This window comes from Brachyistius frenatus, unplaced genomic scaffold (assembly GCF_029030835.1).
Source record: "Brachyistius frenatus isolate BFR_SWC_R1_liver_20210118 unplaced genomic scaffold, ASM2903083v1 Contig_6, whole genome shotgun sequence".
NCBI lineage: Eukaryota > Metazoa > Chordata > Actinopteri > Embiotocidae > Brachyistius > Brachyistius frenatus.
In genome coordinates, this window is record NW_027210605.1 from 8,794,552 (window position 1) to 8,809,548 (window position 14,997).

Below are 14,997 nucleotides of genomic sequence, written 5' to 3' on the forward strand. Positions count from 1 at the left end.
AAAGACAGAAGATCAGGAAAGCACCAGGGCCAGATGGTGTGTCTCCCTCCTGTCTGAAAGCCTGCGATGACCAGCTGGCCTCCATCTTTACGCAGATCTTCAACACATCACTGGAGCTGTGTGAAGTTCCCTCCTGCTTCTAACCCTCCACAATCATCCCGGCTCCCAAAAAACCCTCCATCACAGGACTAAATGACTACCGGCCCGTCGCCCTGATGTCTGTTGTCAAGAAGTCCTTTGAAAGACTGGTATTGGCCCACCTGAAGGACACTACAGGCACCCTGCTGGACTCCCTGCAGTTTGCCTACCGGGAAAACAGGTCGATGGATGACGCAATCACTGCAATGCATCCTGCAGCACCTCGACTCCTCAGGGACATATGCACGGATGTGGGAGGACGACTAACAGGCAGAGCCCAGCGCCCTGAGGTTTGTGATGGGACTGGCTGGCCTGCACTACCACACAGGCAGAACTCCTCCTCAACCCCTGCACTCAGCAGGACACATCCAAAGACCGCTGGGAAAAGGAGAACCAGCAAAAAAAAACTCCACAACAATCTAGCCTGCAACTTGAAAACAGATTTGCTCCATTGTCGCAGGATCCTAAATCTCTATCTGATGACCCGGATAAGCAGCTATCTTCCCAAAGCAGGGTAAGAACTGAGAGTAAACGTGAATGTAAAAGGCCGCAGGGAAAGCTAATGACTGGGCCTGAGCCTCTGATTGTTGGTGACTTTGCTGTAAAAAATTGTAGAACGATGTGCAAGCAAGAATACCAAAATACTCTGTTTTCCGAAAGATATGGTCTCTAACACGAGAGACAAAATCCTGGACATCGTGGCTGACCATCCCACGGTGAAAAACATCATAGTGCATACAGGAAGCTGTGATATTGTGAAACAACAGTCTGAAGTTCTGAAGCGAGACTTTATTGATCTGTTAAACACAGTCAGCTCCGTCAATGCTGAGGTGTTTATCAGTGGCCCTCTTTCACCTGTCAGAGGAGGAGATGAAAGATTCAGCAGGCTGTTTGCACTGAACAAATGGCTGTCAACTGTATGCACTGACCATTCAGTACATTTTATCAACAATTTCTACCTTAACTGGGAGCGCAGACATCTTTTTAAGGCAGATAGAGTTTTCCTGAACAAGTCAGGGGTAAGACTGTCTACCTCTAATCTATTTCACTTCCTGCGTCACCCGTCTGTTCCCACTGCCAAGGACAACGAGAGATAACCCCACAACATCGCCGTAGAGACCTTCGGGGAAGGAGGAGAGCCAAGAGAAGGAGTCTCCAACCTCATCACCAGGGACCGCCTCGTATCACCCACTTTCTCCCCCCCTCCGAGAGGAGGAGTCTTTACCTCCCTCACCAGCCCCTACTTCCACCCCCCAGTCCCCATCGAGGTCTCCTTCCTCTCCACTCACCCCACCCTCCCCCCGCCTGGAGTTCACTGACCACATGAAAGAGCTGGTCACTGCTGGAACCAAACTCCCTCCCCGCCCCACTCCCATTTTCTCTCCTATAAACCCTCTTCGACGTCCAGCTCCAGCTCCACCTCCACGTCCAAGCACAAACTTGACTTTTTGTTTTGAACTGAAACTTGGTTGGACCAAGATAACAGTGCAGCTGTTCTTATTGAATCAACACCTCACAACTTCAGTTTCATGAGTGAAACAAGAGCGCACAAGAAAGGAGGTGGAGTTGCTATTTTATTTAGCGATTCTCTTCAATGTAAGCAGATGTCCTTTGGTCATTTTACTTCTTTTGAATATGTAGCTCTGAATTCCTCTCGAGCTTTATTCCTAAACATCTACAGACCACCGAAATACTGTGCAACCTTCTTTGATGAGTTTACTGAGCTGCTGTCTATAATCTGTATTGATTTTGACTGTGTTGTTATTGTTGGTGATTTTAATATCCATGTTGATGATCCCCAGGACAGAGGGTCTATTGAACTATGTGGTGTCCTTGATAACTATGATCTCACTCAGCATGTGACAGGACCCACCCACAACAGGGGACACACTCTGGACCTCATCATCACCAAAGGTCTAAACATCTCCAAGGTTGCTGTGACTGATGTTGCACTCTCTGATCATTCCTGTGTTTTCTTTGAGAGTTCAATCTCCTGGCACACAAATGTCCAAACCGAGGTTGTGACAAAGCGTTACATCTCTGAAAACACCGGTGAACTATTTACTCAGAGGTTCTCCTCTGCACCATCCCTCTCTGGCATCTCAGTCAACGAGCTTGGAGATGGCTTCAATTCTAAAGTAAAAAAATGTTATTGATTCCATTGCATCCACTAAAGTGAAGGTTGTTGCTGGTAAGCAAAGATCTCCTTGGAGAAATGTCACGCTGGTCGGAATAGAGAAAAGAGAGTGTCGAAAAGTTGAGCGCAGGTGGCGAAAAACAAATCTCCAGGTTCACTGTGACATCTATAAAGAAAGACTTCGCAATTATAATTTGGAACTGGGAAATGTAAGGCAGTCCTTCTCTGACATCATAACCAAAACAATAACAATACACGCGCCTTACTTGCTACCGTCGACAGGCTAACAAACCCTCCAGTGTCAGTAGCTGCTGAGCTCCAATCCACTTGGGCATGCAATCAATTTGCCTCCTTTTTTACTGACAAAATTCAGAAAATTAGACAAGCAGTAAGTGCCTCCACACCAACCACAGGATATGTGTTGTCCCCATCTCTAAATAATATCCATTCAAATATAATGACACAATTTCATTCAATCAACCATAGAAGTCTGGAAGACATTATACAACATCTGAAGTCCTCCTCCTGCAGCTTGGATATTATACCAACACACTTTTTCAAAAATATTTCCAAACTGCATGACCACTGATCTTTTACAAATTGTAAACACATCCCTTTTCTCAGGTGTCTTTCCTCAGGCCCTAAAAACTGCAGTTATTAAACCACTCCTAAAAAAAAGAGGCTAATTTAGACTCCGCAACAATGAAAAATTATAGGCCAATATCAAACCTCCCATTTTTAGGTAAAATAATGGAAAAAGCGGTTTTTCAACAGCTGAATAACTTCTTGGCCGTAAATAACTGTTTTGATGTCTTCCAGTCAGGCTCTCGACAGCACCACAGTACTGAAACTGCTCTTGTTAAGGTTTTCAACGACATCCACTTAAATACAGACAGTGGCAGAATTTCATTCTTAGTATTACTGGATCTCAGTGCTGCATTCGACACGGTTGACCATGACATACTACTAGACAGACTAAAAATCTGGGTGGGACTCTCTGGCACAGCACTAAACTGGTTTGAATCCTACTTGAAGGACAGAGAATACTTTGTGTCTGTAGCTAGTTACACATCAGAGCAGACTAAAATGACATGTGGTGTTCCCCAAGGTTCAATTCTGGGGCCTCCATAATCGCTTGTGTGTTTTTACTCAGTCTTTTAGCTGCTCTCTTGTTGATTTAAGTGCATTAAATATATATGTTTAGCTGTGCAGCTTTTTGACAAGTCAAATCTTAACCCTAAACCTGAGTTTAACCGCAAAACACGTGTGACAAACACTTTGGGTGGGATCGCACCATGATTTGTTTCTTTCATTTGAACCACAGTGGAAAAGTTGTCACCGCTCTGTTTTTGCATGTTTCATTCACGTTAACCAAAGACTGCACAAGTTGTAAACAATTCATCAACAGCTCACTTCAGTGGTCTGTCATCACACTTTGATGGAATTTTGGGCAGCACAAACAGAGTAATACAGTGGTGTTTTGGGAGGGGAGGATGGAAATCCAGCCCAATTTCCTGTTGTTCTGGCAAAAAAAACACTTCCTCTAGTTAAAAACATGCTTAGAGATGTTATAAAACACTTGACTAATGATCTCTTGCTATTTTGTGGTACATTCAGATCCCATTCACACCCATGCTGACCTGCACAGGAGTGTAAATAAAAGAGGTGCATATTTTTAGGTGCCTTAAAATAGCTTTTTTTTTTCTCATCTGTCTGTAAAGTTTGAACAAAAGGAGCAGAAGTGCTTCAAACACAGCTGATATAAAAACGTCTACCTGCACATCGAGCCGTTTCACCTCTGGTCGGACTTCTTCTGCTGGGATGTGTTTGGCCGGAGGGCTGCTGCTGGCTCCTCTGGACAGAGGGGCTGACACTAAAGGAGGAGGTGGTTCGAAGGGGCCCTGCTGCTGGAAATCGATGCCCAGGCACAGACCCCCATCCGGGGACAGATCCCTATCTCCCAGCTCTGACATGCCCCTGGAGAACTCCTCCATGCCCGTGTGCAGGTCTGTAAGGACGGTGAAGTCTACTTCGGCCTCCAGGCTGGACGTTGAACTGACCGTGATGCTGGAGCACTTGCGCTCGATGCCCAGGTGGGTTTCCTTCAGGTACAGGATCTCATGGTCCAGGTCATCCTCTGATACAGAGCCCAGACGTCTCTCCCATGGTTCCCTCTACAGAGAAAAATATTGATAATGCATTCATATCGTGTGATTAAATCTCAATCAGAATTTCAGATCATGTACGAAACCTACAGGTATATTTACTCGTATAGTCAAAAAAACATTTTTGTCTCTCTGTTGATCAGAATTGTTTACTGACAGCCTGACAAAACATTAGAAATCAGATGTAATTGTTGGATTGTGTCTTGAATTTTGGTGCTGTTTGTTTCCCCTTTGATTAGATATGAATTTACCGACTTGTGCTTTTAATGAAATGCAAATAACGATATAATTTCCACACTTTACATGTAAAAACAAACGTGCTAATAAGAACACGTCGAAGAAAATGTGTTAAAAACCTAATTATAGTTTGTTTACTCATTCCCCAAGTTGTGGCTACATAAATAAGAGAGGAGCTGAGTGATGACTCACTGAAGTGTCGTTGAAAGGATCCTCATGAATAGCAGGTGTCGGAGGAGTCTCCTATAAAAAAGAAAATTTAAGAAAAAAGCAAGCAAACATTAATGAAGCAAAAATAAACTTATCTCTATACCATAGCTAATGTCTGTGTAAGCATATCAGAAAAGGAAACAGCAGAAAGTTAGGAGATTTTCTTTGTTATTGCTTCTTCTGTTTGCAGCACATGTCTGATAAACGCTTTAATAGTCACATTTGCATTGTTTTCTTCTCATTTTTTTTTTTTTTTTGCACTTGCTAAGGTTTTTATTGATAAGAGTAACACAACTAATTCATTTATAAACTTAAGGGGTTGTGCTAAACTTGCATGATAAGCGTAAGAATCCTACTGTCAAAGGCATGCACACAGGGTTTACTTCACAGGTTGACATCATTAGAAATGACTGCAAGTGCAATGGTAATGCCATGCACTGAAAGGTTTGATTTTTCACGATCCCTTTCAGGGAAAAGGCATTCATATTCGTAAAGGCAGCGTATGAATGCCTGAGCCCTGAAGAGGTTTGGCAGCTCTGCAGCCTGTGATTACATCTAATCACCTCTTTACATTTTCTGCTACTGCTACAGAGATGCCAAGGCAGAACATTTGGTTCAAATGCCCTTCTCAGCCATTTACAAAAAGGGTTTAAATTATGTCAAAAAAGAGGTTTCAAAGAAAAATGGTGGAAAAGGGTCTTGCACTCCTTGCAACAGCAGCCACCTTTGCTCTGAGAGGATGTTGGAAGGAGGGACCAGGTGCAACGTGACAAGTTAAAGGTGGGATAAAAGGGACGCCAGAAGCTTAAGCAATGGGATATTTGCTTAAAGGCCCGCAGCATTCTGAAATGGCCAAGCAAGATGTCAAGCTTTGCAGAGGGGAACAAGGGAAAGCAAATGCTCCCCGGGCCATGGACGTGAACTGAGTCGGTCAATGATGCGATGCGGAGGAACGTGAACTTTTGCTTTCTCATACACAGCCACATGAGTTCTGATGTATATGTGTGCGTGATTTTTTTTTGTTTTGTGTTTTTTGTTTTTAAGATGGTAAAAACAAGATTTGCACGACATTGCCTGAAGCTCATGCAATGTTTGACTTTCCGATGACTGACAGTGAGTTTTAGGGGGCAGGTGGTTTACCGCTTGCTTCCTCTTGGCTGTTTCTTGGCTCGCCGTCCTGTAGTGGATGTGGCTGTTGTCCATGTTGCTCTGTCTGTCTCGGGACCATTGTGTTTTCAGAGGGAGAGTGCGAGGGGGAGCTGTTGGGTATTTGCAGCTAAACTCCGAGATGTTTTGAAAATAATCTTCATGCAGGGCACCTCCTCTTACCCACTGGCTTTGTCCCGTTGTGTCTCTGGAGTCTCGGAGCTCCGGCTGTCCGACCGCCTCGTGCTTCACCTGCTGATGTAGTTGAGCTTGCTGCTGATACAACACTGCAGAGTCACTGTGGTATTTAGGGGCCGCTGTGCTTTCTTTGGCTACATCTGTGGCAGATTGCTGCACAGTATTATCATCCAGCCTCCTTCCTGACTCACAGGATGATTTTGTCATTTGAACATCCCCGGCCGCGCCAGAGACGCCTCTGTCAGACTGGCTTTGAGTTTGAGGGTTTACAACGTCTTTGTTCTCTTTATTCAAAGACTTCTTTGATCTCTGTGGCTTGAGAGGAACTATTTTGGTGCCTTCTGAGTGTGAGTTCCCAGTTTTGTTGGAATCTTTTTCTCCCATGGGGCTCGGGTCTTGTATTTTCCAAGCCTCGCAGTGTCTTGTGCCGCTCTCAGTGGCCCTGTTGGCCTTTGGGAAAGAATCCACAGCCACTGAAATTTCAAAGCCCTGAGGTCTCTCTCGACGCTCATACTGACGGTGCCTCATATCGCTGTTCATTTCACCTGTCTGTTTCTCAGGTGGCGAGCCATATCCATTTTCCTGAATGGCATTCTTGGCTAACACAGAATCATGATGCCCATTTGTTGCTACTGTATCATCCACGAGGTTCGTATCCCTTAGTCCTGTTTCCTGTTTTGGTCTAGTTCTCGAAGCGTCCCAGCAGGTTTGGCAATTGTTCATATTTGCCTCGGTCCAAGATGTCACCGCTAACATGTCTCTACCCATAGAAGAGGATTCACTCTTTTCCGCTTTAGAGTAAGAGTCCAGTGTTCCTTCATAAGCATCCTGCTTGTCAATCAATTTGGCATCACCGGTAGCCTATGTTGACATAGAGTAGACAGTTGCATTAGCCTAGCTAGATCATCTGCTCTTCCATTTGTGATATTATTGCTACCCCACATCAGTACTGTGAATGATTAGTAAAGAATAACAATGACTAACTGGGGGACCTATGACTCTGCAAACTTCCATTTCAAGATGTTTTTTTCAGTGCCTTGTCTAAATGGAATCTTGACAGAGAATAAGAAGAGTAGACATCATGTTTAGAAATGGTAATATACAGGAAAATAAGTATCATAGGATCTAATTCTTACTGATTTGCGCTCAGGGGTTCCTCCTGGAGGAGTAGCTGAGGAGAGGCGCTTCTCTCTCTGGGCCATCTTGCTGTTCGGCTGCCTCAAAGCCCTCTTCAGCTCATTGATGCTGGCCTGGTGCTTTTGTAGAACGTCCTCTGGCTTATCCAAGAACTGCTACTCACACAGTGAAGAGCACATCAGACACACAAATTAACACAAGATAAAATCCCACATCTACTTCTGGTTACAGTCACTGAACTAGATGTAAGTTGAAAAATGTATGTTCAAATCCTGAATCCAACTCTTTATGAATGAAATGCTCTACCACATGAATGGATAATACAGGTATTAAAGATGACCAGAAACATATATCAACCAACGGCTATGGGTATAATCAACAATGTTATTTTTCCTTGCAGCGTTGTAGAAGAAAGAGATCCAATTAAAGGTCCCACTTACAGGGAAAAACTGCTTTACAAAAACACATCTTAAACATTTCAGTGACTAAACATTTTTACTCTGCCTTCATGAACACCCAACAGTCTCTAGAAGATGAAGCACAAAGCCAGAGCTAATTGAGGTCTGTAATTATTTACCAATCAATGTCGAGGCAACAAAAAAGCCTTTACCTTGAAAAACCTTTTTGAAACTGACATTCAAAACTATGATTTTGGATTGTAGTGCTGCACCAAACAATTATGTGCACTGTAGGAAACAAAAGAATATGCTTTTAACGTGAGCTGTTGCACAATTGTGAATAAGAAAAACACAGAACATCTGTTGACGGTCACACACAGCTCATGCCAAAAAGAGGGGGCAAGCAGTACCTCCTGTTTGGGCCGAAGGCTGACCAGATCCTTGTCCGACAGATGAGGTGGGGCAAGTAAGATGAAGTGAAGGGTCGGTTTTTTTTGTTTGTTTTTTTGGAGCAAAGCAGGAGGGGAAGGAGAACAGATGCGTGCAGAGACAAAGAGGTAAAATGCTGCAGGTGAGTCAAAAAGGCAGGCGGCCAGACTTGACAAACAGAAACAGTTGACACCATCGGGGCTTTGGACTGAGACTATTAAGCCATTTAATATTCTGCCAAGAAGACAGAGTCAATCAATTTTCAGTGTCGGCCAACTGATAATTAATGCAGCCATGTATTGACTGAGCTTAAGTGTTTGGAATCTTCATCCAAAGATTTGATGGGAAGGCATTACCAAACCACAAATGAAGAGTCCATTAATTGACTAATGCAATGTCAATATTTTCCTACTCAAAAACACTACCACACATACCTGCAGGGGAATAATACAAAACAATTAAGAAGTTAAATCTACAAAGCCAGTTTTACATAAAATTAATTTGAAAAAAAATCTAATTAAATAAAGATGTTGATATTTGAGGATCTTAGCTGGAGCACTGGGAGATTTGTCAACTGGGGAGCCATTAATTCACTGAATCATCAGCAGTGCTTAAGGGCCATCTGTTTATCCTGCTAATAACAATCAATCCCTCCCATGTCACACAGGGACACTGTTAAAGATGCATGCTGTTCAATATTTGCTGTCAATTGAAAAAGAAGACTCTTTTTCCACTGGAGTTCTTATGTACTCTGGATACAACATCTGTGTTTATTCAAATCTAACATTAATTTATTCTGAAACGATTTCCCAGTGAGCAGAAAGGAAAAAAGAAAATAAAGACCTAAGTAAATGTATGTTAAGGATCTCTCAGCTATTCTTCTGTAGATCAGTTCATGCAGTTTCCATGGATCATACTTAGTGGAATCCTGGAAATCATGACATGACAACAAAGGACAAACAATCCCAAAAAAACAAATGACAGGTCGTGCTTAACAGACACAGAGTGCATGACTAAAGGCACAGACAGACATGAAGGTCAAAGGTCAAAATACCTCTGGCTTTGAGTCTAAAGGCGAGCCTGCCTCCTCACCCTGCAGGAGAGGACGAGGTAGAGGACAGATATGTGAGAGAGAGACAGCAGAGGTTGGTATTAATGTCACAGCAATGAGAAGACCATCTGTTAGAAGCTGGATGTTGGGTTAGGAAAAATATCAGCTGCAGCGAAGAGGTCAAGTTTAGTTTTTGGGAAGCAATTTAGGAAATCATGAGGAGAGAGGACTCATACTGGGAAGTCTTAAAAGTCTGGAGAGGAGCCGGAAATAGGGGGAAGTAGGCCAAGGGGAGAAAAATAGGGGATTGATTATAGTTCTGAATGAAAGGAATGTGAGTTAGAGAGATGAGGAGTGTACGTTCACGAGGGATTTTTTTCCGATTTGGGGTGCAGAAGGTGCTGTATACTCTTTCAAATGTTGCACTGTAGTGTCCTAAAACTGTGACAGAGTTACCACATTGGCAATATATAAGTGAACAGGTGAGTGCTGATTTCATTTACACTGTTACGATGTGCTCAGTAAACACTTTTGCTTCGATTATGTAATTCGTTTGTAGTGTGTCCACAAACTTTAGCCTTTTTTCTCACAACTATAAATGCGTGTATCCTTTCATTATTGTACCTTTAGCTCCAAGGTCTTGGTGGGCGTTGACATGTTGGCGCCCCGTGTCTGCCTCTGGTCTTGACCTTCATACTGCTCGTCCTCCTCATCTGCGTACTGGTCCTGGTCTTGGTCCTGATAGTGATACTGATCTTGGTCCAGGTCTAGGCTGCCCTCTTGGTCCAGGTCTTCTCTGGACATGAACTGTGTGCGTTCACTGGAGCTTCTCTGGGACAGCTGGTCCATGCTGTCACCAAGAGCTGAGGCTGTAAAATATAGGAAGAGAGTAACAATCAAACAGCTGGAGTCCAGTGTTGAAGCTTTTAAATGTCCTGATCTACTGTAAAGTATCTCAATGAGTTGTGGAATCTCAATTTCATGTCCATTTTTGGTTGTGCAAAGGGACATTGGTCGCTTCCTTCACTTTGAGAGCCAGAACACAAAATAAACAATCCTGTTGTATTTATACATTGCTATCTGTTGCTCAGTCCATTTTTCTAAACCTGGGCTGATGGAGCCAAGTTATTGCTTCTCAACATGTAATCTGCAAACATGAGTGACCCTCTGTGTGGGTGGTAGAGTAGTCTGGGTCCTTACCTCCATCAATGCTTCGGGGCAGCAGGTAGCGCTTGCTAACAGACCGTTCAAACTGCGGGGCAGGCCTGTCAATCAGAGCACTGGCCTGTCTGGTTTGGGCTTGGGTCCGACCGCTGTAGCGGAACTTGGAGCCAATCACCAGGAAGCCCTTGGGAGGTGGCTCTGGGGAAACCAACCTGCAGGAAGGTTCAATTTATGTCAATCTACCATACATATTTGTTAGAGCTTTACTTCTTACTATTCTCAAGGGAAATTAAATGGAAATAAGCATGTTCTCTGGACTCAATTATAGTGAAAATAAAGACAGCTGTATTGAGTTTATAAGCAGGTGTTAATTTCCAGAAGTAGTGCAAGCATCTGGTTAGTTTAGCTTACTACAAAGGCGAGAAATAACCTGGCTCGGTCCAACCTGTACCTCAAAAACAGGGCTTTTCAAAATTAATAGTAACAGGACCAGATAGGATAATCACTGGGGTCTCGAGGGCCAAATATAATATTTTGTCAATTAATGGCTAACAATAACTGTTGAATATTAGTAAATGGAATAAACTAATAATGTGCAACCCAAGATGAACGTTGTAAAACAGTTCGGGGCTATTTATGGTACAATCAAAAATAATTCCAAGCTGACAAAAGTGTTTATAAGAGGTCAATATTCATATTTGTTTGAGGTGAAAACAGTGAAACAGTATCCAGACAGGCTTCTTCTTGCGGGTCATAGAAAATTCCAAATGGGCGTTTTTATTGTCCTGCTCTGAAGACTCCTTGAGTTTTGTTGTCACTGTGAGATTCTCAGGCACCAAGTACAGACTCCAATAAGTTACTCTGCCTCATCAAAAGTAGTCTGGCCCCATAAGACCACAAAGTATAATTTCTACACTTTGATTTTTTTCAGCTGCTTTAGCTGTATCCCTGTATTTCTCATACTGTAACCTAAGCTAACCGTCTCCTGCCTGAATAGCTTCATATGTGCCATACAGACAGCAAAGTTGTATCATTCAGTTCATCTGAAGATGTCTATTCTCATCCAAGAAAATACCTATGAACCTATGACCCGCAACAGTGGGTCCAATGAATTCACAACAGCAAGAATGGTAAATGTTGTATGTGTTTGCTGCAGGGGTTGTGTTTAGCCTTCTACTTTTCACCTTAACATAATATGGAATTTGCACAGGGGTGCTCAAACAATGGTATCCATTCTTTTCAGTTAAATCATACAGAAGTATGGATTCTCTACAGAAAATGTTACCATGAATATTCAAGGAATCAACTTATTTTTTATTATGAGTGTCACTTGAAGGAGCTCTGCTGTGCAAAGTGCCAACAGTTCATGCAGGGTGCAACAACCACAGTGCAGAGAGAGTGCTATCTGTCAGTGTACCTGGGAGTGTCAAGTCCTACCTGAAGAAGGTGTGGTGCTCAATGCAGACCTTCCACAATCGCTTCGAGGCCCGATGGTTGGGCAGCTTGAAGCCTATGGTGCTCTCAAACTGTTCATACTGAGTGATGCAGGAAAGGAGTGGAGGAGGTGGAGGAGGCGGAGGAGGAGGAGGAGGCGAGGAGGTGAAGAAGAAAAGGAGAGTGAAGGAAGCAAGTGCAGGGAAAGATGGAGGGATGGCGGCAGGGTGAATTGTGTTTACTCCGCAGCAATGGAAAAATCAATGTTTGTCCGTTTACTCGTGGAGATATATTCTCGTGTCTCCAGCTGCCATGTCAGGAAGATTTTCTATCTCTAACCAACCTATAGATTAGTTGTTAGTTGTTCATGCACTCACTCCATCATATGTTCAGCAGCGTGAGCAGAAGAAAATGCTCTCAGATCAATAGGTTATTAGCAATATAACAGGTCTTTAAACATTAGGAGCAGTCCATTCACAGGAGGAAGCCAACTTTTGTTCCACACAAAAAAAAGATCTGTGGGGACAGTTTAGTATAAAATAGGATTTAAAACACAATGACGGCCCTCTGGCCAAATTTTAAGTGACAGCTGACTTAAGAGGATAGATCTGCAGAACAAAGTATATGCACAGCATGGCCTTGGAATTCACTATGAAGATGTCAATGTCAGTTTAACAGTGGATATAAAACACACTGCAAATATCCTGAAGGCCAAAGAATGAAGGAGAATCATAATAATTTTAGGGAGTTGGAAACCAGAGCGAGCATAATGTGGCTCTCACACACGCATGTAAAATCCCAGATGAAAATGCAAATCCTCATGACTGGCTAATCACACTTTAAAGTCGGCACAGAGGAAGAAAAAAAGGAGGACCGGAACAAAAACATGACCTATCAGCCTAATCTTTAAAAACGGTATCTCTGAGAGCTATAAATAATAGCCGGGAAAAAAAATACTCTCAGCAGTTGTCACATGGTTTGCAACAGATAAATCTCAGAAGTAACACTTTTATCAAATCATAAAAGGACTATTTATGTTGCTTGGGATGAGTCAAGAGAGGCACTGATGTAATTTTAACAACTGTGAAACCATGAAATAGAAATGTGAAGCTGGCTCTTTACCAAATGAGCCTATATTCCACTTGCCTCATCTTGGCCAGAGTGACGATGAGCTGTTCTGGTGGGGTTGTGCATGCAGTAATCGCCCAGTGAACTCCTACTCAGCCAAGCAAAATGCTAAAGAAAAGATAATGATAGTGTGTATTTACCTCTCCGGGGCGGATCTTGATGTAGAAGTTGCTTCTTTTGTAGGAGATCTTGAGGATTTTGGGCCAGGCAAACCGATTGATCCTGAGGCGGTCTCTGTAGATGAGCAGACCGTTGGCACTCACACCGAGCATGATGTCAATTCCTTCTGAATCCTGAAGAGCACAGGAATAAAATATCAAAGAATCTGAAAAAGTGCATTGACAGATGGAACTTCTGACAGTACCTCAGTGTTATCTTTGTACCTTAGCGTGATGTAGGTCCACTCCATACATCGAGAGCTTCTTGGCATTTTCTAGAAAGTTCACCTCTGCTTCTGCTGGACTCATCCCCCTACAGTACAAATGCCACAAAGGATTCTCCATTTCTTATTATCTCATCATATTCACCCCACCTGAAAATAAAAACACCAGCATCCTCCTGGCATTCAAATTAATGAATGAAGTCATATTTTCTCTGACCTGTAGTTGCGATGCAGCTCCATCACTCTCTCCTCCAGCTCACGCGTCTGGTTGGGGGCAAAGCGGAAGTCATTGACATAGTCTGGGCCGTGTTCTTCGGGCTCGTAGTCTCCCAGCTCAGCCTGGACAGTGTAGGAGCCCAGAAGGGCGTGGGTGACAAACGAGCAGGGGAGACGGCCGGACAGCATGTCGTCCCTCAGCTGCAGGCACAAGTAGTACCTAAAGAAACACAGGAGGTGGAGATGTTGCCAATATTTTCCTTCAAGAATTAAACATTTCAATGTGATCAGAAAACATGTGGAAGAATCAATTACTGGAATAGTGTCAGGCTGTGAATGGATCGATTGTCAACTATATGGTCCATTATCAGCAATGTTGTAGTGCTGATCAAATTCTCAACTGTAAGCTGTATTGGTCATATAGAAGCTGTACCTTACAGCAGCTGCTGTCCCCATCCTTCTTGCATAGATGAATACAGTATGCTGTGAATGTTGTGTGTGCATAGATTTGTGTTGTAAAGTTTTATTTCAACACAGTGAAAAGAGATATGGAAATTACTATGGTGTCCTTTGATGACTTGAGCAAGAAGTCTAGCTAACTAACATTAGCTCGCTAAAAGTAACATGAGCCTCACCAAACATTTTCTAACTAAAGTTAGCAAGCTTTCATTTCATTTCCAATGTTTCCTTGGCATATCATTACCAATAGAAAATGTCATATATTATCTAACTGGTGCTCAACTAATAGAGGATTAGCTTTAGAGACATATTGGAACATGTAGAGTTTATTATTTCATTTAAACAGTCCTTTGTATTGCTGCGGTGCTTTTAATATTGGCTTTTTATAATTGGAACCCACTTTGTTTTTGCTAAGGAATTCAAGAGTACTCCCTGATTGGGCAGTCAAACAAATTAAAATGCATGTGCTGAAGGCTTAGTAATTGTATTAGTTCAACTGTGTAACTACTTTGGTGAATTCCATTAAGGTTTCATTCACAGAGTCATCATAAGCCAGATATATGCACTTTTTGCATGCTTAAAAAAAAAAAAAAAAAAAAAAGAGTATTTTCTGTGGTTGTCATAACACACCTGCCTGTCTCCTTGGGATGTTGATAATGTCTTTGGGACCGTGTTGTGTGGGCCTGTATCTGAACGGAAATGATGGTCCGTTGTTGTTGTGATGTGCGTTTGCGCGTCTGACTCGCTGGCAGTTTGCTCTGTAATAATTTGTTGGTGACTCATGACGACAAAAGTTGTTGTGTGCTACATGCTTCGTTGAGCTGGTTTAATGGATTTGATTTATCATCATCAACAGACTGCAGACATTACGTCAAACATCAAAGATACTGAAAGCATTGTACGACTTCAGTTCACTGAAGCATTGTGCTGCACTGGCTTTCCTGCACAGTCTGGAGAAAAAGTCGCCT

General features: G+C 42.8%; 1 protein-coding gene across 1 annotated transcript in view; it reads right to left on the reverse strand.

The window, feature by feature from the left end:
* The window catches only part of LOC138615415 (band 4.1-like protein 1), a 49,252-nt gene that overhangs the window by 4,962 nt on the left and 29,293 nt on the right, over positions 1-14,997 (reverse strand). The window contains exons 7-18 of the mRNA XM_069689047.1: positions 13,572-13,790; positions 13,356-13,443; positions 13,113-13,265; positions 11,848-11,945; positions 10,447-10,622; positions 9,871-10,115; positions 9,250-9,288; positions 8,177-8,206; positions 7,368-7,523; positions 6,028-7,092; positions 4,870-4,920; positions 4,051-4,449 (exon numbers count right to left, since the gene is read on the reverse strand). Coding sequence (XP_069545148.1) covers positions 4,051-4,449; positions 4,870-4,920; positions 6,028-7,092; positions 7,368-7,523; positions 8,177-8,206; positions 9,250-9,288; positions 9,871-10,115; positions 10,447-10,622; positions 11,848-11,945; positions 13,113-13,265; positions 13,356-13,443; positions 13,572-13,790 — 2,719 coding nt within the window. The remainder of the gene's footprint in view (positions 1-4,050; positions 4,450-4,869; positions 4,921-6,027; positions 7,093-7,367; positions 7,524-8,176; positions 8,207-9,249; positions 9,289-9,870; positions 10,116-10,446; positions 10,623-11,847; positions 11,946-13,112; positions 13,266-13,355; positions 13,444-13,571; positions 13,791-14,997) is intronic.